The sequence below is a fragment of the Populus euphratica genome, unplaced genomic scaffold (genome assembly GCF_000495115.2).
Source record: "Populus euphratica unplaced genomic scaffold, PopEup_1.0 scaffold25.1, whole genome shotgun sequence".
In the NCBI taxonomy this organism is placed as follows: domain Eukaryota; kingdom Viridiplantae; phylum Streptophyta; class Magnoliopsida; order Malpighiales; family Salicaceae; genus Populus; species Populus euphratica.
In genome coordinates, this window is record NW_011499851.1 from 3154218 (window position 1) to 3181821 (window position 27604).

The 27604-nt window shown below is 31.9% G+C and overlaps 2 protein-coding genes across 5 annotated transcripts; both read right to left on the bottom strand.

Moving 5' to 3' along the window:
• Positions 1-327: 327 nt before the first annotated feature.
• Positions 328-4683, bottom strand: LOC105121637 (probable receptor-like protein kinase At5g47070). 2 transcript variants are annotated; one of them, XR_841584.1, is made up of 6 exons: positions 3852-4683; positions 2499-2759; positions 1575-1697; positions 987-1151; positions 723-904; positions 328-633 (listed from the first exon to the last, which is right to left on the bottom strand). XR_841584.1 is itself a non-coding variant. In XM_011020366.1 (5 exons), exons 1-5 carry the CDS (start codon positions 4197-4199, stop codon positions 628-630), a joined length of 1167 nt encoding a protein of 388 aa, XP_011018668.1. In that variant the 5' UTR covers positions 4200-4682; the 3' UTR covers positions 328-627. The 2 variants fall into 2 exon arrangements, 1 of the variants encoding a protein (XP_011018668.1); XM_011020366.1 differs by having other exon boundaries at positions 723-1151; positions 3852-4682.
• Positions 4684-18605: 13922 nt separating this feature from the next.
• On the bottom strand, positions 18606-27403 carry LOC105121638 (novel plant SNARE 11-like). 3 transcript variants are annotated; one of them, XM_011020367.1, is made up of 10 exons: positions 26899-27401; positions 26438-26530; positions 25614-25707; positions 25466-25503; positions 24463-24554; positions 22298-22377; positions 20616-20672; positions 20372-20464; positions 20209-20283; positions 18606-19030 (listed from the first exon to the last, which is right to left on the bottom strand). In XM_011020367.1, exons 1-10 carry the CDS (start codon positions 26973-26975, stop codon positions 18941-18943), a joined length of 789 nt encoding a protein of 262 aa, XP_011018669.1. In that variant the 5' UTR covers positions 26976-27401; the 3' UTR covers positions 18606-18940. The 3 variants fall into 3 exon arrangements, 2 of the variants coding, with proteins under 2 accessions (XP_011018669.1, XP_011018670.1); XR_841585.1 differs by having other exon boundaries at positions 19014-19030; positions 20380-20464; positions 26899-27403; XM_011020368.1 differs by lacking the exon at positions 18606-19030 and adding an exon at positions 20048-20096 and having other exon boundaries at positions 26899-27402.
• Between the last annotated feature and the right edge of the window lie 201 nt (positions 27404-27604).

Here is a 27604-nt window from a genome sequence, read left to right on the forward strand (position 1 = left end):
GTAGGATCACTTGAGTGGGGCGGGCGGCTTCCGCCGGCTAATCAAATTATATTTTATATAATCTTTGATTTTCCATCTTCTGCTTGGTAAGAGCACAGCCAAGGATGCAAACCATAGCAACGTTTCATGGCTCCTTTTGAGCAGGATCCAAGCAAATATACTGCAAAATATCACCCTGCAAAACCCTTGATCCTCGTATATTCATATGCTACAAGAGTAGTGAGGGGAAATGTTCTACCAAGAGCTGCTGGCTGGGGCAAGAGGGGTAATTCAATTTCCATTTCCTGGGGCAAGAGGGGAAAAGCAACTGTAGGCGTTGTTCAAAACTAGCGAAATAATGGAAATCGTATTGCATCAATCATTATGATTACATCAGCCAGCATCAAGATTCAAAACCACTCTATCATTTACTATGTGCCTTTATCTTATTGCCTCGCAACATTCATGAACTTAACAGAGGAAAAATGATAACCAGTAAAACAAGAAAAGAATGCTATAGCTAAGTCGAATTGAGATTGATTCGGATCAACTCATATACAAAATTACGTAACTCCACGGTATTGTTTTTCAATAGATTTCAGGCGCATTGATAATATGGCCATTCAATTGTGCTCAACCCCCAAGCAATTATACCTGCCAGAATCACAAAAGATTGTTTAGCCGGTTAAGTACGGTGATGTGTAGGCTCAGCCAGCCCATTAAGATAATACACATGGACAAACCTTGTTCTGTTTGCGCCTTAACAAGTTAGATTGAGACGATTCAGCATTCCTATTTGTAGAGGTGTTCCCCCCTTCTATATCTTGTATTATTTGCTTCAACATCTCTACCACTTGAGTCATTGTCGGCCGCTCTTTTGCATTCTTGTTAAGGCAGCTATCTGCCAACTTAGCAATTTGCTTTGCTGCATTGAAGGAATACTCATTTATGAGTCGTGGATCAATTATCATGCTAAATCTTTTACTGTCAACTGGAAATTGTTTCACCCAATCTAGAAGCTTCTGCTCTTTTACAGGGTGATTTCTTTCCAGCGTTCGCCTGCCAGTAAGGATTTCATAGAGAACGACGCCGAAACTCCATACATCACTGTGAATGGTGAGATGGCCTGTTTCAACATATTCGGGAGCAGCATATCCATATGTACCAACCACCTGACACAAGAAAACACATCAACACAAAAACAAGCAAGGCTAAAAACCAATCTAGAAATATAATCACGAAGCTTTGTCTCAATCATCGATGGTTAGGGCAAGGCATCCTGCATAACCACATTTATCCAGATCTAATAGTGGGACTTCGCTGGTAAAAATCCATTAATGATTTGATAGATATGACTAAAGAAGGAAAGGAAAAAAATAAAAGGAAAGAGAAGAGATTAATTTTGTTTCTCCTAGTAATGACAGACTACTATTTTTCAGTTTCCCAGACATCATTTCAATAATCAGAGAACCATCCTTCTAGTGTGGCAGTTCATGGTTGATTGCATTAAACAGCTACAATGTTTGGTTCAGAAACATAATGAAGAACACAAATTTGGGGATGGTTTCATTTATAAATGTCTTAAAGTTACTCACCGCAGTGGATACATGAGTTCGATCACCCGTCGGTCCTTCTCTAGCAAGCCCGAAATCAGAGAGCTTTGGTTTAAAGTCCTTGTCCAAAAGAACATTCGAGGATTTAAAATCTCGATAAATAACCTGTACAATTGTGGCTGAAAAAGATTAAAATTTTATAATTGAAAGGAGGCTGCTTTCAAATGTACCAAAACTTTCAATGTAAAGCCAAGAAAATTTAAGGTCTTTCATAAACAAAATAAGATACACAATGCCAATTGCACAATTCACAGCTTCTCCAAATCCCAAAAAAAAAAAAGATACCATTAGGAAAAGAAGTTACAATAAATTGGACGCAGAAAATGAGTTCTGCTAAGGTTTTATCTATGGGAGTCTTTCACAATAATATCCTGTGGTGTAAAATCAGACAATGGTGCGACTTGTCATCTATGCAATGAGAGGTCTGAACAGTAGATTCAGAAATGCCTTTCAGAAGCTATGGGGCATTTTTTACGAGCCAATCAAATCCCCTGCCAGAAAAGAATGAGGACAGTGGCCAAGTTATATCATCTTCCAGAGCTGGAGACTTATCAATTCACAGCGAGAAGGGAAACAATGTTCAATTCACAGCGGGAAGGGAACCAATGTTCTCACATGAAGCAACGAACCTATCCAAACCAGGAGCTCAAATACTCAACCAGTTTGATGGTCGACAAAGGGTCATTTTACCTTTATATAAATTTGATACGACTTTGAATTTAAGACCTTGACTTGAAATTTCCTCTTTTAGCCAATACCTAAAGGTACACACGCCAATAGCCACAACTAGAAAGCATGAAAGTGCAAGAAGGCTCCACTTTCATAGATCACTACAGATTTTGATTTTGCACAGTTACAGGTAAAGGGGACATTTATTCAGTTCATCTAGGTCATTCTAAACAGTACCTGGACTTCCATTCCTCCATGCAAATACGCCAATCCTTCAGCAGCACCAAGGATTATCTCTAATCTTTTCCTCCATGACAGAGTGGGTGGACCTCTTTTGAAAAGATGATCTTCTAAGCTTCTGTTGGGCATATATTCATAAACCAGAAGCCGTTGGATCCCTCTTTCACTATCAACAGAGCAGTAACCTAGAAGTTTCACTAGGTTCGGGTGACTAACAACTCCAAGAAACTGAACTTCTGCAAGCCATTGTTTATGACCCTATATCAGAAAAGGGCAGTGACAAATGAAAAATCATTTCATTGTAGTTGATGAAATGAAATGAAGAAATATATATAAACAATAAAGAAAAGAAAACGCTTAACACTCAATGAAGGCCAATATTCATCAAAATTACCAAAAAAAAAAAACTTCAGCTTGAACCGGGTACCGTTGGAAGAAATAATATATGCCCTAAAAGAATCTTCAAGAATTACGTGTCTTAGAACTACATAGAATATTCCAAGATCTGAATGCTTCGTTTTGGATACAATTAATTTAACTCCAAGAAAAACATTCCATTTTCCTAATTATAATCTAATTCTCTTCATAAAGTTCAAGTTTAAGACATGCGAAGACGTTGGCTTATTGCAGATTGTTGTCTACTGGACATTTGAACTTAGCTTCTTTTCTCTTGCTAATATACTTTGGGATAATACCAACTTAATTCTGCTCATTCACAATACTCTCTCCCTTGTATCCTATACAACTGGCAATCACCAAATGATTTATCACTACCAACATTATTAAGAATGGAACTCAAGACTCCTGCAAATCCAAACGGAATCGTCTTGCTACCTTGGCCAAAGACATTGTTGACAGAAAAATGACATGATTTGTGTCTCGTGTAAGCATAGACAGCCAAAAAATTCCTTCACATGATCATGTCAGGTTTTGATTTCAACATCAACTCCCCCAACCAATTCGAATTTAGCATCTGTAAGGTCATTCGAAGACTCGAAACTGTAGCGCATTACAGTTTTGTGATCGTTACAGGAACGGGTATGCCAGTACATCAGTCAATCACCAAAAAAGGCATCCTTTTTCAGTTCTTTATTTTTACAGCAATCTTTTTCATCTTGATCATGAACTGAAAGCGAAAGCAAAACATGATATTTTTTTCAATTTATAGCATGATGCTCATACATATAGTCTCTCCACCAAAATACAACGCTGAATGCAAAAGGCAATTGAAAAGGGTAAAAACTAGAAATATAAACAGAAGGAATTAAAAAAAAATTAAGGACAAAAATTACAGAGAAAAAATGAGATTGGAATTATCAACGGAAAAAAAAAAACAGAGAGAGATTGTACCTGCAAGCCATGATTGTTGAGCTTTTTAATGGCAACCACTATAGGATCGCCTTGACCACTGGCAGGTCTGACTGTTCCCTTATACACACTCCCGAAGCCACCTTCTCCAATCTTAAGCAATCTGTTAAAACCATTTGTTGCCTCTTTAAGCTCTTGAAAACTGAAAACTCGCAAATTGTGCTCCTTCTCTTTGTACAATTCAGGTATGCTTCTTGGAGATGGTAAGGATTTCGCTGTACGACTCAGAGGTGAACTATTTGATTTGCTTTGGTCTCTCGGTTCTGGGGCTGAATTTGCTTGTCCTTTCTTGTTCTTAAATTTATCCTTAAAAATATAGAAACACTTCATGGTTTTTCCTTCAGCTTTCAATCCTCAAAAAGCAACCGCGGGATGAAAAAAATGAAAACTAGGGGAAATGAAGGAAAAGCACGAGAACAAAGAAACCCAGTTGAGGATTGAATACAAGGTGTAAACACAGCAAAGAAAGAACTGAGCTTTGATCAGAGCAATTATATCGCAGAGAAGTGATGATAGCAGAGAACCAACCACGAATTCGATGGCATGCAGACCATGGATTTAAAAGAAAATGAACTATGATTCAAAACCAAAACCCAAAACAGAAGCAATGAGGGTGGGGAACAAGATGGGAAAGAAAAAGTAGAACAGTTTAAAAGTGGAAAATACGGAGACAATCACGTACACACACAGGAATAGAGGAGAGAGAGGGAGAGAATGGCGTGTGGGAACGAAAGAAGTGAAGTGAAAAGGGGCTGAAGTCGACGAGATTTATAACCAAGACAACCTTGTTATCTTTCAATGGGTTCTCTCTTCTTTTATGGAAGTGTAGGTGATCGTGGTGGAATTTATTTTTTAAAAATATATTAAAATAATATTTTTTAAAATTTTATTCTAACATTGCATATTAAAACAATTAAAAAAAAAGGCTTACGGCACAAACAAACAGTTCCTTCGTAGCGCGTTCAGACGTTTGGCCTGGTCTTTAATTACTAATTAAATCCTGACTTTCGTTCAGACCAGTTGAGCTGCGGTCAAAACGACCAATGCTTTGCAACTAAGAAATAACGATTGTTAGAGATAGATGGTTTGATAGATTTATATTAACGTATCCCTTTTAACCACGTTAATAAATATAAAATGTATAAATAAAATCATGTAAAAAGCATGTATTATCATAGGAAAGCTATTATATTTTATCTAGTTCCGTTTATTGCGTATGTTATGTTAGTAATTTAATTCAGATTGCTATATATATATTAAAATTTTCTAATAAAATTCAACATATGTAACTAAGAAACGAGTCGATTATATTAAAATTTGATAATCTATATAAAAATATGATTAAATTAAAAAACAAACTAATGTTTTTTAAATATGCAATTATAATTTATTGTAGTGTCAAGTAAACTCTTAATTTTTTTAATGAAATTTAAAATAAACATTTTTTTCATTTAAAAAACAATTTAGATAAAGTCAAAGATAGATTGAGTACATACATATATATATATAACTCCTTTCTATTTTCGAAATACTACAAACATGGTAAAAGTAGAAGCTTAGTTATTTTGAAGAGCACATTTGGCAATAGGTAACTTCTGTTTTTTTACCTAACTATAGAAAAAATTATTTATTTAGTTAAATCATTTTTGTTTTTTGTTTTGGACCCCGCATATAATTGTGTATTTCAAACTTTAATTTTATAGAAATTAGAATAATCAATTTTTTTATCTCTATAAATCTGTTTTTAATTTATTTTACATTAAAAAAATAATAATTTCAAGATGATATCACTATGAATTCAATTTATCTTGATAATCAAAAAGGTTCCTCCAATGGAAGACCAAATAATAATGCTTGTTGGCGGCAACAGTGCCCTGTCGATACTTTCATAATAATAATAATAAATAAAATTAAAAAAACATTTAAAGGGGTAACACTATATAACCTCTTGATTTCAAGGTATATTAAAGATGGGTACAATGTTCACATAAGGAATTCAAAGGATAATACATTTATGTAGATGAATTTATCAATGGATAGCAGGTTTCAGTATTAGCCTTTTCCGAGTAAAGATCTAACTATACTTATTTTATTTAATCAATGATTAGTTCTAAAAGTAAAATAGTTAAAAATCTTAATTTAATTTATTTTGATAGATATTTTAAATAATATAACTGAATTTAATTATATAATTTAATATTTTATTAATTATAAAAAATTATCATTTGAATTAAAATTATACGTAAAATTAAATTTAAAATTACATGTGATTTGATTTAAAACAGATTATTTATTTTTTATAATAAATCATAATTATGATTCAATCAAGTGTTTGTTTTTGTGAAAGCTAAAATAATCTATTTTTTATTTATGAAGATCTTTTTTATTTATTTTATATGTAAGAAACTATCTTATAATCATTTTAACAAAATATTTATTAAAAATCTATTTAAAAAATATATATATCGGTAAGAAGGACAGCCATGCACGATGTCACACATGGCAAGGAGATAAATGATAACCCAACGGCCAACCACTGTAATTGACGTCATCCTATCTATATTCAATGGTGTCCTGTGTGGTGACTTAGGCATCACCTCGTCACTGATTCGGTGAGTCCTTGTTTTTGCCTTTACTCTTTTTTTTTTTAATTATATTTTCACACGCTCTTCACTTATGATCCTTTCTTAATTTCTATTTTCACTATTTTATTAAAAAGGAGGCACGACTATTGTCTATCTTATTACAGTCAGTGACGTCATTGCGTTTGCATGCCTTTGAGATCACCATGAGTTGACTAATTGTCTTTGTTCATCTTCAATTCCCTTAAGGATAGTGAACAAATCTCACTCCTTTTCTCTTATCTCAGCGGTTAAAGGAGATTGTCTTCTTTCATTGTATATAGGTTTGAGTCTTGATATACATGTTTATTATTTTCACGATATCTTATCTGTCTACTGGGTTTGTAGAATATTCAATAGGCCATGAAGATTAATCGTGGTACGCACAATTTAGTCCAAACACCCCACATAAATAAAAAAAAAAAAAAGATACCTGATCATGATACTCCAAGCTAACCAAACAAAAAGGGTTCCTTTTCATTTAAAGAAATTAACATTGCCCATTTCATTCTTGTTTGCCGTGAGACAAATCTTTTTTCTAAAAACATTACACGTACAGGATTTCAAATATGTTTTTTTAGATAAGGAAATTCTAAATAAAAATTAAATTTTTTATGCATTTATGTAATTAAATAAATTGAAAATTATATATATTAATAAATAAAGAAAATAATCATGAATAGTAACTAAAAATAAAAATGTAAAAATTAAAAGATATATGTAGATCAAGATATTTAATCTTGCAAAACTTACCTCATTGTATTTTCTAAATTTTTTTATTAATTATTTATCTATTTAATCAAACGATAATAGAAATAAACATGCACAATAAATTGACCGGATAAAATAAAATGGCAAAAATCTATGCAATGCTACACGTGTTATAAATATTTTTAAAAATAAATTTTTTATTTTTAAAAATAAATTTCATCTATGCAAAAAATAAAAAAAATCATAGATAAATAAAAAAAACAAATCTCTTCAAGAATTAAAAAATTATTATTATTTTAAAAAGGTTGTATAAATAAAATAAAAAAGATGATGGCTATTAATTTAAATTTAAATAAAAAAATATTTTAAAAATAGAGCATATAAAAAAAAACATCAATTTAAAAAAACAGAAAAAATTAAAAAAATTAAGCATTGTTGGGCCTGACAAGTGAGGCCAACCAACTCAACCTATTTCATCGATACCCGTGTACTTGGGCCTTTTTTATTATAGTTGGGATAAATGATATGTCATTCACCATGATTTGTTTTTTCAAAAAATAACGAGGATACGCCTTACCTTCTGAAGTATATAATGTCTCATCTAATTTTGCTCATTTTTAAACCAGCTCTGAAGGTCTTGATAATCATGTCCATGCCCTCAAAAAGCCATCTTAAAACACAAAATCAACCCCAAACAAAAAAAATATTTCATCCTCGATCTACTTTTTAGACACTTTTAAGGTTAAAAAGGAGAGGCACTTTATAAGAACTTTAAAAAAAAAAAACACTAAATAAGAACTACTCTCATCAAATAAAACAATCTGACACAAAGCTCGATTATTTTAATAGGTGAAATTTGTGTTAGTGACATTTTGCTATTTTTATCGTTGAAATTCGACGACCTCTCTCTCTTTTTTAAAATTAAAAAAAAAAATTATATCAAAATTGAATTGAAAAAATACGTAGAGACCAAAAATATATAATTTTTAAAGTGTAAGAATTAAACTAAACTTTTTACACAAGCTTTGAAATCATTATTCATTTTTTATGTGTTTTCTATTTTGGTCCCCTATTTTTTAGTTTTTTTCTTAATTATCAAATTTTATTGAATTTTCTTTGAATTTGACTTAAAAAAGATGCAATTGCTAAAAAAAAGAGTTTGAGATTCAAATTGAAAAAAACAAAATTTTAAATAGTAGCTCCACAATAAAATGTAAGAAAATGAATGGTGACGTGTGCACATCAAAAAGCCCACACCTTTTAATGTTTTATATATATAACTAAGCATGGGTCCATGATACACCGTGGGTCTATATTTTTTCCTTAAAAATCAATGTTTAAAAGTCGCGAGTGGGTTTCCAGAAAATAAAAGAAATCACTAGCTCAAGTTATAGCATCAACTAAATTTAATAAGTTAGTTTTATTTTAAGTAAACAATAAAAGAATAAGAAATGATATTGATATAATTATTTCTAAAAGAAGAAAACAATCACAATACCTTGAAAAAAATCTATGGAAGCATAAAATCAGATACAAAAAGGATATAAAAATGGTCCGAGTAAGCAGACACTGAAGAACGAATTGACTTAAAACATATTCAAGTAATCTCGCTAAAGGCATATACCTTTTTTTTTAATGTTTTGTCTCTAATGGCATTGTGGTATTTTTATTGTTCATATAAAACAAAAAATCATATTGCCCTCCTAATCTATACCAAATATTATTTAATTAAAGGATAAAAAAGTAATTTCACTGTTAAAATCTACCGTGAAAATTCGCCTTGTAATAGTAAATCAATTGTTCCCGACCCCCATTCCATTCTGGTTTATTCTTTTTTCACTCCACCGGACATTTGGTAAAGGGCACGTCCAGGGGAGAAATAAGAATTTCTTCCCCGGAGATGTTCTCAAAATTATAAACTGCTAAAAATAACAACACATATACATACATACACGCATGCATATATATACATACATGCATGCATGCATACATACATACATACACGTGTGAAAAATATAGCTAGAATAACACACAGGTTCCTAGACTTCACACTCATGAATACAGCCCTAAGGATAAACAGTTTCTCAAAACGAAAAAGAAAAATACATACATATGCATGTATGTATGTGTTTAAGAAATTGAAAGGATTTTCTTTAATGCTTATCAATAGATTCTTTTTTTATATATATAATTCAGATGGTGGGGTCAGTGTATACGTAACATTTTCTTTAATGCTTATCAATAGATTCTTCTTCTTTTTATATAATCTGGATAGTTGGGTCAGTGTAACACAAATAATTTTTAAATTTATTAAATATTTTGTAAGTCTAATAAATAAATAAAATATCTTAAAAAATAACAGATATACACCAAAAAAAAAAATTAAACCCGAGTGAAAAAAAAAAAAATCCCTTCCTCCGCTAGAAGATGACCTTAAATGCTATCAATAGATTCTTTATTTATGCCGTGGAGCCATTGTACCACAGCGCAAGCGGAAAATGCCAAAAATTTGCTGTAACATTTTTGGATTTAAAGGACTCTTTTTTTTTTTTTTTGGCCTTGGCAACTCGAAAGCGGAACCTCCCGACCCCTTAAATTCATCGTTATACATCACTGATCTTGACAACAGTTTAATTCCCAATATATATATATATATATATATTTAGACGCGTGGAAGTTTTAGTTAAATATTCAATGGATTAAGATTCGTAGATAGTACAAATTTGGAAGGATTGCTAATTTGATTTTTCTTCTCAGAAAAAAGTTACACCAAATTAATTGTAAAATAAAGAATGATAGTAAAATATATATATATATACGTAAGGGGGACTCTGGCTGCGTTCTCACCTCTTTCTGATAGTAGTACAGTCCCCACTGGTTCCCCGTATTGTTAAACCAACAGCGAGACATAGATCACGCCATTGAGGAGACATGTGGCTCGGGAAGCTTATCTAGGTAATATTAGGAGATGCCGTTGAAGTTGTAATTCTTTTAAAAATAATTTTTTAAAAAAAAATATTATTTTAATCTATTTAACAAAATACTTAAAAAAAAAAAACATTTTCATCCTTTTAAATGTCCTCTTGCTCAGAGTGTACTCGATTGAGCATAAAATCTTATAATGTTAGGCCAGTAATCAAAAATAGATATGACATTACATGGGAGAAAAAGATACAAGATGGAGAGAAAAAATCATTTTTTTATTTAAAAATGATAAAACTTTCTCATTTATTAAAAAAATATTTTTTTAATCTCACTGCTATACAAGTTTGAATATCGGAACGCATCTCTCGAAATGCGTAATTGACCAAGAGAGACAAATATGAATTCAGGGCACGACTTGAACGGGAAAACAAATCAAGACTTGATGTTTTCTTTTTTCTTTTTTTCTTTTTTAATTTGAGTCACGGATAATGCAACCGATGTTGGAGAGACTTTATATATATATATATATATATATATATATAGATTTGAGAAATCCCATTTTCTAAAAATATATTTTATGAGTTTAAATAAACAAGTAAAATTTTAATTGTTTCAAACTTTTATTAAAAAAATATATTTTAATATGAATTTAAAATATACAGATTTTAAATTTTTTATCATTATGTCACGCCTCTTGAGAATGATATTGAAGAGATGTTAACGTGAGAGATTTGATGAGAGAGGCATAGAAAATAGCACCGCTTCTTCTCCTTGCATAGCCGCCGCCACTACCACCCGCAATACGCAAGGGGGAAAGTTCCGATCAAATTCTAGAAAGTAGAAGCAAGCAAATTTCTCCTCTTTGCAGTGCATGACTTGTCTTCTCTAGATCAAATTCTAGAAAGTAGAAGCAAGCATATTTCTCCTCTTTGCATTGCATTGACTTGTCTTCTCAACTGTTCTTGACCGTCCTCGCATGGTTGCTCTGTCCAAACGATTTATAGATGTTTAAAGGGCTCACATTAAAGGACTTGTAATAAATACATGAGAGCTTAGTAAACGAGGACACGTATTTCGTTGGAATAAAGCCGGAGGGTTTGCTTGGTTATTAACGAAGTATCATTCTTTCTTTTTCTAAATTTATACCTTAGGACCAGTGGGCAGCCGGTCCCCACAAGAAAATTTTTCTTTTTTTTTATTAAATAACTAAAATTTTAATTTTGTTAAATAATTCTTTTAATTTGATCTCTTTTAAAAAAAATTTCTTGCTCCACCCCTGCTTAAGACTAATTAAAAAAATATTAAATTTATTTAAATATATTAGACTCTACAGTTTTAAATCCATTTCCTTCTTAAAAAAAAAAGAATTTATTAACTTGTATTATTAAACGATATGATAGTATTTTTTGCAATAAAAAAAATTCAATTTATCATATCAATTTAATAATACACGGAGAGTGCATTTCCAGTTAATATATATTTAGTATAATTGCTCGATTCCTCAAACAAAAAAAAACTAAATAAATAGAAATAAATAAATTAAATATAACTAATTATTTGACCTACGCTGTTGGGGGGTAAGATATTTTTTTATCTTATAAAAACAATTATATAGGTAGATTTTTTAATGTATTTTTATGCATAAAAAAATTTTAAATGTAAATTAAAAAAATCACACACACACATATATATATATATATAGTTAAATAAATAAAGAACTATGTGTTAATAAACAAAAAGAATTCATTAATAATAACTAAAAATAAAACTAGAAAAATTAAAAAATAGTTATAGATTAAAATATTTAATTTTTTTAAATGAGATATTTACCCGATTGTATTTACTAAATTAATTTATTAAAATTAATTTTTTATTCAATTAAATAATATTAAAAATATAGACATATATTAAATTTATTAATAAAATAAAAGTAAAAAATATTATACAAAGCTGCACATATTATAAATATTATTTTATTTTTATCTTGAAAAACAAAATTCTTGTATACAATAAATAATAAATAATAATAAATATAGATAAATCAAAATAATTTTTTTAAAAATTAAATATGCATAGCACCATAAAAAAACTACCTCCATCTAAAAAAAATTAAATAAGTAAAAAAAATCACATGAGGGAAGCTAATTAAAACATAAATTTAAAAATTACTTTTAAAAATATATATATTTAAAAAAACAACAAATAAAAAATTAATATAAAAAAATAGCACAGCTATTATAACATAACTCATCAACCATTAAATCCGGATCATTGACCGACTCTATCTTTATTATATAAGATAATATATTCAAACATTAACACTAAAAATATCTCGACATGCAAATTTTGCGTTAGCAGCCTCCTAACTTGATCGAGGGTTTGCTTGAAGCCGCGAAGTTCTATGGTAAATACCAGGAAGGATCGCCGCCGCTGCTTCTCGACATAGCCATGGCCTCTCTCTTCTTAACACCATTCTCTTTTAGATTTCTCATTCTAACTGCTAAATTCTTGTGTTCATCAATTTCTTCAGAGTAGACTTTCACCTCTGGACTGGAAAACAAAAAAAAAAAACTGGTATTTTCGCTGCCATTACCTGGGAGGTGCTCCGCTGTACAGTTCCAGATAGATGTGGTCAAACGGGGGCACCTACCCCCACCTAGACACTATCTTTATCACGGAGCCGTTTATTGCTTGCCAGCCAAACATTTATGCTCCACCGTTAAAGAAATTTCTGTCAAAGTACTCCATGTAACGTGAAGATAAAGAATTTGAGTTTCGGTAAATTTTAAATTCAAATTAAAATATATATTTTTTATAAAAATTTAAAATATTAAGATTTTTATTCGCTTATTTAAATTTATAAAATATATTTTTTGAGAAATAAAATTTCCTTGAATAAAAAAAAAAATTGTCAAAGCGTTAGTCAATGCTTAGTTTGGTATGGTGTTAATACTATAATCTATGAAACAAAGGGAGGAATAATTATATCCTGTCCGTCAGCCAGCGTTTCCGTTAAATTCTAAATTTAAAATCCTCATTCACACCGGTCCAATGGGAGAAGCACTATCTTTACTTCATGGATCCGGGGAAACTCCAGGATGCTTTTATTTTGTAATGCCATATTTTTTTAATTAACTAAATCAATGACCCTATAGGGTATGAATTGTGTCAGTGACTCGTTTGGTAATGCAGTTCGACTTGATTTTTTAAATACTTTACCTAAAAAATATATCAAATTAATATTTTTTAATTATTTTAATGTTAAAACTTAAAAAATTTATAAAAAATATTATTTTAATATATTTTTAATAAAATATATATATTTTTAAAAAATACTTACTTAACGTGATATACTTTAAAACATAAGCAAAGACATTATAGTAATCCCTTCACCAAACACATATTAAAGGTCTGTCTGTTTAGTTGCGGTTTTTGTATTTGTAGTGTAAAAAATATAGTGAGGTGTTAGGTAATATATCAAATTATGTGGCGTTTATTAAAAATTTAAGTTTGAAATATAATTTTTATGAAGTAATTTTTATATTTTTTTAACTGAGTTTTGTAAAACTCTGTTTGTTTTTGCATTTTAATAGAACTTTCTTTCAAATTTAAATTTTTTCTCTTTACTTTAAATTATTTTTTTGTATTTTTAAATTATTTTGATGTGCTGATAAAAAACATATTTTAAAAAAATAAAAAAATATTTTGATGCATTTCCAAGTGAAAAACATTTTTAAAAAGCAATCACAACCAAGTAGTTTATACATATTTTTTGTTGTAAATAAACCTCAATCATAATTTTTAACAAACACATATCTAAATCCAATTAACTATACTTAATCATATTTTTTTAAATTATTCTTTTAAATCACCGTAATAAAAATTACTTTAAAAACAAACACATAAACCAAGATGTCATATCAATCCTTTTAATTAGTTACACCACATGTTACCTCAATGCAATACATCCACGCATTTTCCATAATACAAAGAAGAAATTGCAACTTTGATTTCACATTCTTCAAGGTGTAAATTCTAAGTGCGTTTAGGAATTCCTAGTAAACACATTCTTTCTAAAAAATCACTTAACTTCTACATGACATTGATGAATCCAGGATTTACACCTCTAATCACTAGACTCATGATATAGAGCACAAGATAAAACCCAAAAAAGTACAAATTCAAAAACCTAATAGGTCATGAAGTATCCAGGGGTGCAAAGCTAGAGTATGAATTACATATATTTAAATCTAAACATGTTGTATAACTCATTGCTTTATTAGATCCAAAAAAAATATTTTAACTTATAAGAAGTTAAGTTGACCCAACTGGCCCACAATGCATTAGCCTATCAATAAGTTTATGATATGGCTATACACTCAGGTAGAGGGGCAAACATACATGAAGGCATAAGCCTGGTATAAACTTCTCAAATATATAAGTCTAAACAATCATACTCCAAATCTAAACTACTTCACCGATTCTCTATATTATTAATATCAAGCATTAAATACCCCTACATTCTCCTGTCATATCTAGGCCCACAAAACAATGTTGAGGATGTATATATCTAATGAATGACATGGATGACATCATTCTTTTTATTTATTAATGAATCACTGATCATTAGAGTTTATTATCCTAAATAATGGTCATTAAAATAAATATCATATTATTATTCTCACTCTACCATTATCTTTATACAAGTTGGTGTTGTTCATGAATATAAACTTTCATGAACCATAAGTAAAGCAAGCTTCAATTCTAGAATTCTGAGTGTATATTATTTTTTTTAAGTTCTGGTCATTATATCTTTTTTAATTTCTATAAACATATATATTACACAACCTTTAAGACTTCATTCCTTCTAAAATCATGTTAACTAATTATCAAAGGGTTTTATAAGCCTAATAAAGGCTTATTTTGAAGGTGGGTGCTCATGATTTTAAAGTCTTTTTTAGATTATTAATCAATTCTAATTAGAAAAGAGAATAAGGATGGTGAGATTCAAATTTATAATTATTTGGTAATACCAAATAATAATCTAAAAAAAAAACTTAAGTTGTTAAGTGAAATATCAAGATATGATTTATCATTCTTTAAGATGAAAAACTTTGAAAAAAAAAACTAGTTTTACATCTTTTCATTTTTAGTTTTTTTCATGGTTGATAATCTAAAACTCTAGGATATAGAAAGGTTATAGATCTTCTTAATATAAGTATTCTAGAAATATCACGAGATTTCTAACAATTATCTTAATAGATGAAATTGCTCATAAAAGCTTTTTAGGCACATGATTTTTTCAAGTTTACCTTTTATAAAATAATTTCAGCCTCATGTCTCGGGTTACGGGTTTAAAAGGTTAGTTTAAGTTGACTTAAGTTTTTTATTTCCTTTGGATTTTTTATCCATAAAATTTGATCATTATTTTTTTATTGTTATTTTTTTTTGTTTTTAATAATTTTTTAATTCATTGTTTTTTCAATTGCATTCCTCAATATTTTTTTCATTTTATTCTCATGTCAAATTTGGTATTTATTCTTTTAATTCCTATTTGTTTTGTTTTAGATTTTTTTATTTAAACTTTTTTTTTAATTTTATTGTTTAGTACTTAAAAATATATTTTTTATCAAGTTTTTATATTAGTATTTTGCACTCGAAGTGTTAATAATTCCTTAACTAAAGCATGTTTTATAATAATAAGTCTAATATTATAAGATACTTTTAATTTATGGTAAATATTCATCTTAAATGCAGACCTATTACATAATTAAAGGATTGATTGATGAGTTCAACTAATGAAATTAAGAAAACAAAAAGATGGTGAAGGTTCAACTAATGAAATTAAGAAAACAAAACTGGTTTAAAAAAGAGATACTGGTTTCAGTCCAAACTGAAATACTGCTCAGTCATTGAATCATAACTGAAGTTGTAGAAATTGAATTTGGGTCTGCTCTATATTGATGGAAAGCTAATACATATGCCTAAAAAAATCATGAGAATGCAAGACTCAATTATGCTGTTTTGAAATCCAAATTTTAGCAACAATGAAAAAGTTTGAATATGTCCTGTAGCCCAAACATTGTTTAATTTTCAACTTATATCTTAAGTTCTATAAGTCTAAATGACCTTAATCTTTTTTTTTTGTTAGAAAACTGAGATAATTTCTTAAAACTTTCATGAATTAAGTCTGTCCAAATTCTGATGTTAGCAATGACGTTTTGTTCAGACAAGAAGATAAGGATTGTCACAAAGTGAAGATGTGGCCACCCACTCAACAATTAGTCAACAAATCAATAATTTTCAATTTTGGCCTATAAAAGAAGGCATTTGCTATGCATTTAAGCATTTTGGTTTTCAGATCAAGATCATGTTCTTGTTCTTTCTTTATATTTTTGTAATGTTTAAGCTTTGCTTTCATTAATCTCTTGTTTATACTTTTCATTTCCTCTCCTTTACTTAGATATTTATAATCTGATTGGAACCTTCTTCGTGTGTAGTTTTCAATTGAGTAATAAAAAAAAATTTATATTGTACTTGTTTGAAATACCATTAGTGGTTTTCTAAATTTGACATTTGTTTTTATCATTGTTTAATCTTCATATTAATCCTACAATTTCAAAGTTCTTTTTAACTTATTATTATTATTATTATTATTGTTGTTGTTGTTGTTATTGTTTATAATTTATATAGTTAACCTTTCTGTGGTTCGACTTCGGTTTTGCTGGGTTATTTATTACTTCGACACTCCTATATTTGAGACTGTTGGTTAAGATTTTTTAATCGGTAATTTGATTTCATGATTTTTTTTTATGGGATAATTTCAACTTCAAGACTTAGGTCATAGATTTGAAAGGTTAATTCAAGTTAATTTATGTTTTTTTTTCTAGGTCTTTTTTTATAGTTGATTTTTTTATTTTTTTATGAAATTACCTCAATTTTTTTTTAGTTTAATGTGGGTGTCCGGGCTAATTTGCGTGCACCATGACTAATTCTACGGGTCCTGAAGTTAATGATCACGTAAGCTTTCAGTGACTATTATATGAGCAACCAAGGACTTGAATTTGAGACCATGGAGGGAGTAAACCCATTAATTCCAAATTCTTATCACTTTACTACCACCACCTAAATGATTAATTACCTCAATTTCATATACATGAGCAACTAAGGACTCGAATTTGAGACTATGGAGGGAGTAAGCCCATTAATTCTAAATTCTTATCATTTTACTACCACCACTTAAATGATTAATTACCTCAATTTCATATATATGATTAGGAATTTTATAAGTTAATTTAAATTAATTTAAGAATTTATTTTATTTGTTTGTTATTATACATATGATTATTGTCCCATTATGGGTGGGGGAAATAATCATAAAGTTGTTGAGAAGTGAAGGGGGATTTAAGGTCTGTTATTGGAGTTTCGTGTACGCAGGCAGCTACAGTTCTCCTAGGTGTTCTCATCCGAGCCGAGTGGGAGATGATTTTTGCCCCACAAGGCCTTTCAAATCTTCAATATTTGTACTATGTGAGTAAAAGGAGGTCCTGCGTTTCCTTAAAGCGCCGCAGATCTCCTAAAGTGTTTCAAAAAGATTTCTTTGCCCCTCCCGGTTCTTTTGCTCTGTCTTGTTGTGTTGACGTACATGGCACGCTGTATCTGTGGACTCCACCTATTCAACCCAGTTTCAGCTTTCAAGCTTTGCCGTGTATTAGTTTAGTCTCTGTTCATCGTTATCTTCGTTTTTTTGTATGGTTCTCTTGCAACGCCAGCTGAGGGTAGTGGTGTGCTTTTGACCACTTAGGATTACAGGCATGTCGGGCTGCTAATCCTGTGCTTCCAGTGTGAAATGGTAGAATCTTCTGCAAACGCTATCCTCCAGCATTAGAGGGAGCCCTCCACATTCCCCGAGCCAGATCCGTCAAACACCCAGCAGAGAAGGCAGTGGATTTTGGTTTCTCAGTTGACAGCAGTAGAAAAGCAGAGGTCAACAAGCAGGCATGAAAAAGAAAAACTGCCTGAGGGGAATCCACCCGTTCGATTTTCAATTTTCCATGCGTAAAAGCTTAGCAATTATCCGGGGAAGATAGCGTACTGTATTCTAGAGAGATTACGACTAGGTACTCCCTTTCCCATTCACATAAAAGCTTAGACAATTATCACAATGAGATCCATTTTCGTGCTTGGGAGCAATACACAGGAAGCATCCAATGCTATTTCATACTGACTGCAAGATGAATTGACTGTTTTGTAGCTGTGTTTACACAGAATTTTAGTAAATTTTGAATTTTATTTCTAGATCGTTTGCATATGGTAATATCACTAATAAAAAAAATTTAATTTTTTTTAAATATATTTTTAAATAAAAAACACAAAATCAAACTCAACCATTCCACCAAACAATGCATGGAAAGCAAAGGGATGGAAACTTTTCCTAATTTTGATTTAAACGTTCAAACTCTCTCTCAGAGACAGATGGTTTATGAAACTACAATCATGCAAGGGTGATTATACAGATCTGTGAACCATTACAATCTCAAATATAAACAGGTTCCCCTCTCGCGTAAAGATAAATTTTCCTTCACTCAGTGAACAAAGATATTTGTGCAGACATCTTCCGATTGAAGCTATTCAGTAGATTACTCTCCGGAGATTGCTATTTAAGGATATGAACTCCTCTGGAAAACACACTGGGTACACTCCTCTGGATCAATTCTGTAGCACTGGCTGCTGCCACCATCAACAAAAGCTAGGCAGTATCCAGATTGATTGGATTGCAATTGATCCTGACAATCCCAATTTCTAACTTGTTTCTTAATTAGGATTCCAAAGCAATCTGCGTGACTGTGCAGGTGGGGCTAAACCTGGAATATCCCGAATGTCCTTGTTTTTTGGGTTTACCAGCTGAAAAATCAAGGGCAAAGATAAATAAGGAACATTTTGCAGAAATTACCTCTAGACGAACAAATAATGCAAGCAAGCTAGTCAACTTGACAAATAGTATTTTGAAGAGTAATAACTTCAGAAAAACACGAGATTTGTTGCGTAATAAGCATTCATCTGGTGAAACAGTAGCGGGTTCTCACAAAAAGGACACTTTCACGATTACAACATGGGACAATGAAGTCGAACTCTAATGCAACTTGGGACATTCTTCCACAATAACTTGAATGCATTTACTGATCCAACTAAAATATTTGAAAATAAATTATTAGAGTGCATAAACCAATCAAAAAACCCAACTTCATAGTGTATGTCAATGAGAGTTTAATTTGATCATGTAGAAGTTCTTGTATCTGCCCAGTAGTTGCTGCACTAATGGAGGTTGAAAGACAATAATAGGAACTTGGATTCAGGTCTTAATTGTAAGGTGTCAATATTTTCTTAAGTGATGGCTGAAAATGAAACTTCTGCAGCTTCCATAATCCATGAGATTTCTCACGCAAATAAGTGAGAGCAAATAAGTGAGATAACTGAACTTCGAGCAATGGTGAAAATTACTTAACAAATGATCTCCTTAAATGCAATTTATGCAAGCTCTAGCTGAAGCGCTGAACTAAGGTTAGGGGTTAGATTTTTCTTGTTCAAGCAGACCTCAACTGCTCATGAACATGCTTCAACCCTAATAGAAAATGCAAAATTCCATCATGAATTGCTGATATGATACTGTCAGCAATCTCAAAGTGCTACCTAGCTTATAAGGGCCATTACCCAGTAAAGATCCCAACATTTTGGGGTCTGTAGGGCTGAGCTAGTATGCATGGGGGGGATTTCATCAATTTGAAAGGTGGACTATTTATACGCAAAAACTCTTTGAGATTTCTTTCAGCTCTTACAGATCTGTGAATATGAGAGGGTCAACGGAAGCTTAATTTATTACTAGGAGGCTCAATTTCAAAAGATGTTATGCGGAAAAGATACCTCACCACACCAAACAACAGACAATTAGAGCATGTCCATGAAGCTTTGTTTGAATTAGAAAAGAAATCAGAGATTTAACGTGATTTACAAACAGGCAACAAAAGTAAGATTTCATTGATTAGGAAATACGATAATTAAAAGAAAACAAGTGTATGATATACCTTCACTACAATGATTGCTATGACTCCAATAACAACAAGGAAGAGTAATGCCATAATGCACTTGTCAGTTGCAACCTGGTGGAAAAACTTTCAAGTAAGTAAACCCCATTACAACTAGGCCTGGTAAATGAAAGAAAACAAAGTGGATATTTTGGAAAATGACCTGCCTACCAATTTCCTTCACCATTTTAGAAGCTTTCTTGATCGAGAAATGGATAGAGTCGAGCTCATTAACAATCCTACTCATTTGTTCAGTCTGGACAGAAAAAATGTTCTTAGTTTACAGGCCATTGAAAGATAAAATGATTTTACTTTTCCTTTTCTTTTGAAAGGAAAAGCAACTGTCAACTCTAGGATATTACAAACTGAAATTATGTTAATTTTTCAAATTCTGTCAAAGTATGTACCTGAGCCTTAAGAGCCTCTGCAGTTTCTCTTCCAACATTGACGGTGTCTTGAACAACCTAGCATAAAAATAGAAAGAAATACAAACGTCAAATGTCAGACTCGGAAACAGGAGATACCATTCTACAATTTCCTTATTTTTTCTGGGGTTGGGGTGTGTGGTAATCAATATTTTTTGGCCTTTTACAAGGATCCAATCAAGGAAAATTAGGTTTTGAGCTTTCATTTTACTAAAACGTTAAGAGGAAAGCTTATGAATGTCCAAGTATTATACTGCAAAACTATCAAATTCTGCACTGGCTTCTCATGTCTCTATAGATGGTGGTGCTCATAGTAGGTGGAGTATAAACGCTGCAAAGAATCTTTAGCCAACTTCATCATAAGGGAAGCAATCCATCACAGATCCTGAGAGGTAAATGACTAGAATATACCTTATTCAAGAGCAATAGTAAGTTTGGAGCTTCTAAGTTAAAAGAAGTCTGGATTAAGCCTCAGAGGGGCATTGGAAAAACTTTAGATTCTGATAGGTGGGCAAGGAGTTAGGTGTTGCAGTGAATCGGAATATCTATTAAACGGTGCATGCCACTCTAATCTTGTAAATATTGCTCCAAGTAGGAAACATTGAATAGGTACATGATTTGCAAGCATTTTCAGTAGCATATCTTCTATGCAATGGTACATCAATGAGTTTGAGTGTAATTCAACAAGTTTCAGGAGAGCATGCACTTCCAAATAAAATTTGAGCTTCTAAGCAACTAAGCTACCCTTTTTTTTTTCCTCCTTTTGATTTCAGTAACTGAATCGCTTAGCTCCCTTTCAGATCATCCATATTTATAAGACCTATATGACATACTATCCTTGATCAATTGAGTCACACTTTCACCTGCCATTCCAAATCAAGTTTGAGGATTTAAGCAACAAAGCTTTTTGTTCCTTTCACTGTTATTTCAGTAATGGGATCGCATTATCTTGACTGTCCATATGAAGAAGACCTATATTTTTACCACCAAGTTACTGATTGTTAATTAGCCCTTTTTTCTTCCAGGGCTACTCCTTAACCATTCTCATTTTGAAGCCTATGCCAATGGATACATGACCCGAATGTGATGCAGCAACTCTGCACTGCCTTGGATGACTACCAGTTTATGACTTTATGGGAATCAGGCTGCTTTAACTGAACACTTGTGTGTTAAGCATATTGATAATGGAAGGAAACTCCTACGTGTTTATCAATCAGTTCTCCCTGCATTTTCTCTTCTATAGGTTCCCCTATTACAATTGGAAGAAGAAGAGAGAACAGATCTATCTTTGAGTTTGAGGCTTTTTCCTTTTTCTTTCAATCCTCATTAAAAGGTAGGACTGTCATCCAAGCTTTGTGGCCGGATGCTGATTCTGTAGTAAACCTTGAAAGTAAAATGAAAGAAACACAGTACTCTAGGAGAATTGGTTATAACTTTCCAGTCGAAGAAAAATTATATGGCATGCAATTAAAAACTCTTGTTAGCAATCAAACTATGACAAACAGGAAATGTAAAGAGGAGAGGTATCTTGGAGATGATTTTGAAATTGAAGCATCTAAACTGGTAAGTTAGCTTCACCAAAAAAGGCTAGAATTGAAAAGTGCATAGATTGCAAAAGGATAAAAAAAAAAATAGCATGTCACAGAAAATGGATACAAACCAACCTTTTTTCCCCTCTCAATTGCCTGATCAGTCTCATCCATCATCTGATTTCCATGATCCATTATTTGTTGGTTTGTCATAGCTGCAAATATAGTATAGATTTTATCTCAAATACAGTTCAACAAAAGTCAAATTACACTGTCTATTATCCCATTCATTTAAACACACCAATAGTTAACTGTATCAAATGCAAGACAAGATCAAGAAACAGAAGGCATTGGTATATTGAAGCACCACAGAGAGAAGAAGAGTTTTTATTTGTGAAACAAGTAATAAGAAACACTATAGATAGTGAATTCCAAGCTCATTTTTTAACCATGCCATTAGAAGTTTCTTTCCTTTACCTTTTATCTCTCAAGTACAAAAAAACTTCACTGTCAAATCCTGAAGCAAATCAGAAATTCATAACTGTCAAATTCAATTAGTTTGCACATCTCCAAGAAGAGTACCAAATTTATTCACAACCTTCTGCTATATCATCTGTCACATTTTACCTGGGACTCTCCCATCTAAAACTAGTCACCATTTTTATCATACACATTCTTCAAGTAAAATAGATTTTCTAAGATCCTTTTCAAAAAGGATCCAATGATTTGTTGATAACTATTTAGGGCAAGTCATCAATTAATAGAAAATCTCACGCTTGGAGTGGACAAACTTAAGAATGGCATGCTTAAAACATGTGAAACTCAAGGACATCCAATCCAGTTCAACATTATACCCACAAAAGGCTAAAACCAAATGAATGATAGTTAATGCAATTCTATCGCAATGGAGAGCGGATGGATGCACTACAAAAGGTTAATGTAGGAAGCACAACCGTTATCATGGTACTAGCAAAGATGGATCCAACTTGACCCTGCTTTACATTAGTAAAAAAAAAAAAACAAAGGAAAACTTAACCCTACCCTCACTAGTTAAAGACAAGGTGGGAGTTAATATTCATCTACTCAATATGATAACATGTGCGGTGTATGTCTCCACTTTTATCAGGCATTGCAGTGAAAGCACTGCACCTTCAAATACTGAAACAAGAACTACACCTTGGTGAACGGCATGCTAGGTTTCACTGTTGAATATGACACCCTTGGTTTTGACGGATGGCATCTCTTAGAAAGAGAAGAAACAAAGAGAGTGGGGAAAGAGTGCACGGGACACTTATCCCTCCATGGATCCTCTTAGTGGTCCATTTCCACCTTCTTAGCTCACCTATGACTTCACATTCCCAAGCAGCTCTACTCATGCAAATAATAAGACATCAACGCTACAACATCTAACTCAAAGTAAAAGGAATCAGGATTGCTAGATGAAGTGGTAACAATTTGGAGGCTGTAGATAAATGAATATTTTTAAATATTGGACATCTGACCCAGATCCATTACAGGCTAATAATAGGCCCAATTAATGGATTTGTGGCAGGATCTTTGATTGGGCCTAGCATTTTTGGGATGTTTTAGGGAGTACTGGATTGGTACCATTGGTGGGTGATGACCAAGGCTCATTAGCCCACTGATAATCTTGCTTAAGGAAGCCCAAAACTCAACCATATGTCATCGATAACATGTGATCTTTGTCAACCCCTTTATTAAAAACCAAGGCGATTATCATCTTATCATTAATTCACCTTTCATTATCAACAATCTACCAATTTCTGCTATAAATACGGAGCTTATTTTCATGATTAGGGGAATCTTGTAAATAGCGTTGCTCTCATTATCTCTCCCAAATTCTATCTTCAAAACCTTCCACGCTTCCATACTTCGAAACACCTCCAAATAGGGTTGGTTACTTGTATGCAACACTGCCTCTCTCTCTCTCTCTCCATACAAAGAACTCACACCCCTTGTCTACAAAGGCTTCTATAAGCAGTTCTAGTGATGGATCAAGAGCACATGTACATTTTGACTTGCTTCCACGGAACAAGTTGACCAAAAATAAGTGGTGGTATTTCTGTACCTAAGATTGTTTCAGTTGAATCGGTGAGTGAGCATGTGTGTTTGTGCATGCTTGCATATTTACTGCCAGAGCTTGACGATAATATTAACATAAAAATTTATGCTAATCACACAATTTCTAAAACCTAAATTCAAAACTTAATTTTTTAGCAATTAAAACCTTTGTATATCAATGAACAGATTCATATACAACAGAAAAGGTCATAACTTACACGAAGCTAGCAGCACATTGTTGTCATGTAACTCTTCATTAGGCCCGTCAAAGAGATCAACTCTCTTGTTGTTTTCAAGATTTGTAGCGTATCTGTATCACCACACAACAATGTTGAAACAGGGAACACAAAGGATAAGAAGCATGGCGACAGATTATTAAACAGTTGTTAATCATTATAGGCAACATGTAAAATAATTAACAACATGTGATAAAAATAAATATGATATGTTATGGAAACAGAAGCATCCTTGCATGGATAACAAAATCAGTAACAGGACAAATTACCAACATATTTTATTCAGAAAAATGCAAAGCATTATGTATAGGTTCTATCCTTCCAAGAACCCTTCAACATTCTGATACAAAATCCCATGATTTTCCATTTTGCGGATAGTTATTAAGTGAATTCACCAAATGTGAAGCTACCAGAAAAACAAGCCGTCAGCCTACCATGGAGAACACTTGTGGACCAAAACTGAACTTGTTGAAATGAACTCACAATCAGATTTGAAGATTGTAAAAGAAATGTGTGCAAGGAAAAAACACAAATATGCACTCACAACAACAAAGAGAAGGCATTATTTATTATGCAAAATGATGATGCCAAATTACCACAAGCATCAACATATTTCAACTTTTTCATTTTTCTTTTACAGATTAAGGGGGTGTCAAGTATGATAGAAATGTTAACCAAACAGATAAATTCCTAGTAAAGTTTTTTTTTAAAAAAATAAATTACAAAGATTTTTCTGATGACTGAAAATGAAAATACGAACTCCAGAAAGTGAAATTGAGCTAGTGATGAAACATGGAAAAAAATCATAATCCTATAACTGAAGAAAGGACATGTCATCGCCTACTTCACCTCAAGAAGAAAAGAAGACATCAGTTCATCCAATTAGATCCTCTTAACAGTAAGAACAAGTTCATTTTTTGTTCATGGCACTACCTCTTGGTGCCACAAACATAGATGGAAACTTCTATAAAGATAATCAACTTACTGCTTTTTCAGAGCAACATATGAATTCAACTCTTTGACCTGCATAGTAATGACAACGAAACTCAGAAAACATTAGACATGCAGAGGGACACAAAAAAAAATTATGCAATAACATAGAGCATCAAGCTCTTGATAAATCAAAAGCCCACCATTGATTGCTTTTTCTCATTCAACATTTTGTTGGTGTCTAGATCATTTCTACTCTCCACATCCTTCACTTCTTTGTCAAACTCTTTGATAAGCCTGGAAAACAGGAGGACATTATTATGATTCTAATTCTAATACTAATTGAATATGAATGAAAGAGAACAGATAAAAAAAAGTAAAATTACAGTGTCAGCAGTATATCTCCTATTAACCTGACTGTATTGTATGAGATGTCCAGGTTGTGGATACTTGATCTATAGACTTTAAGATTCCCAAACATATCAACGTCTTAGAAACTCAGTCCAGAGGGTTTACAATCATTGCTTTATCTATGAGCTTAATATTCATCCTATAATGTGAAACTATGATAACAGAAATGGAGTTGACTATAAAAGAATTCAAGTTTCAGCATAGAAAAAGGTTGAAGATATATGGATAGGAACCCTGAGAAAAGGAATACCAGTAAATAAAATTCTATAGTTGGTCAGAGACTCCCAGACCCCTTAAATTTACCATCTAATTCTCACAGAATCCAGGAAAACATATAGTACAACTGATGTAATAACAGCCCTGTGTAAAACATTGTTTTCTTTTTCCACGAAACAGAGCGTGAATGTTTCATAATAAACAAAGAAAATAAAATATACTTTTCACCATTGGTCATCCATAAAGTAAATGTTTTGCACTGAGTAAGTGTTTTTTTTCCCAGCCACATACTGTATTCATTCAATAATGAATTTGAAAGTGTATTCAGCCAACGCTGAGCTGTTAAATGCACACTAATACATGCATTTGAAAAAAGAGAGGAGGTTCAATTTCTGAATACCTCTTACACTCCCGCATCTTCCCCGTAAGTTCTTCCAACTGCCTACTCTGTCTATTGACATCCTTAATCTTCTCCAAATTCTGGAATCCCTTTCTGCAACAACAACACAAACACGCATTGCATTTAACTATCCAATTCATGCTAGCCCACCAATAACGACCTATGGCTTGCCAATTTTCCATAAAATCAACGTCAATAAACCAACAAAATTAACTCATAAACAAATCAAATAAATCTCCAGCTTCGAATGCCAAATAATTCATTGACGAACATGCAAATCTTATATTTCAGCATTCATTAACTTGATAATTTCAAAAACTAAAGCTAGATGATCAAGAAATCGCAATGTAAATAAAACCTAAAACTTTAATCAAATAAACAATCTTCCACAAATCCAATTACATTAAAAATGGATGATACCGTAACGGAACAAAGAAAAAGAAGTTAAGATAAAATCTTACGATAAAGCTCGAAAAAGATCGGCGACCTGCCCATTGATCTCCGCTAGCTCTTCACTGACGGACGATAAAGGATCCATCTCTGCCTATAATTCAATAATTCCCAATAGACATGCAAAGAATGATTCAAGAATCAAGCTCGAATGACGAAAATGAGCTCGAAATCCAATCAAATCCGATAGTATTTACAAATGCAGAATAATCTCTCTGAAACAATACAATGCCGCACTCAAAAATTGAAATGAATCTCGAATCTATTTACACAAATGCCTGTGATTGCAATTGGTAGCTAAATTGTGTGAGCTACGAATCTTGAATTGAATTGAAAAAAAGGATAAAAATTCAAATTCGTGGAATTTGGAATCCTAGTCAGAATGTAGATAATGAAATCGACAAGGAGACCAAGATCGAAGGTTTCACAGTTTCTCTCAGAAACCTCAACACAGACAGTCTCTGTATTTCTTTTTTAGTTTTGTCTCTGTGCCGTTACTTATTTTGTTGTTGTTTTAAGGGTTTTTTTTTTTATACTATTATTATCACGTTGTTTTCTTGTCAACGGCAAACGCTAACGGGTTTGCCTCTAACGTTGACTTTGAGAGAATGAAACGACATGGGCTGGCCTAACCCACTCGTTACTTGGACCTGACGAACGTAACGGTTTTATCGGCTTTTCGGTGATTGGCCATCTTAGGTTTCCCATTAAAATTAA

What these genes read in the sequence shown, in the direction of transcription:
- LOC105121637 (XM_011020366.1), bottom strand. Translation starts at nt 4,199, where the DNA reads ATGAAGTGTTTCTATATTTTTAAGGATAAATTTAAGAACAAGAAAGGA. An exon ending in TCAACAATCATGGCTTGCAG is followed by an intron (nt 2,760 to 3,851) that starts GTACAATCTCTC and finishes TTTCTGATATAG; the next exon opens with GGTCATAAACAATGGCTTGC. An exon ending in ATGGAGGAATGGAAGTCCAG is followed by an intron (nt 1,698 to 2,498) that starts GTACTGTTTAGA and finishes ACAATTGTACAG; the next exon opens with GTTATTTATCGAGATTTTAA.
- LOC105121638 (XM_011020367.1), bottom strand. Translation starts at nt 26,975, where the DNA reads ATGGATCCTTTATCGTCCGTCAGTGAAGAGCTAGCGGAGATCAATGGG. An exon ending in TATGTTGCTCTGAAAAAGCA is followed by an intron (nt 24,555 to 25,465) that starts GTAAGTTGATTA and finishes GTGGTGATACAG; the next exon opens with ATACGCTACAAATCTTGAAA. An exon ending in TGAAGGAAATTGGTAGGCAG is followed by an intron (nt 20,284 to 20,371) that starts GTCATTTTCCAA and finishes TTTTTCCACCAG; the next exon opens with GTTGCAACTGACAAGTGCAT.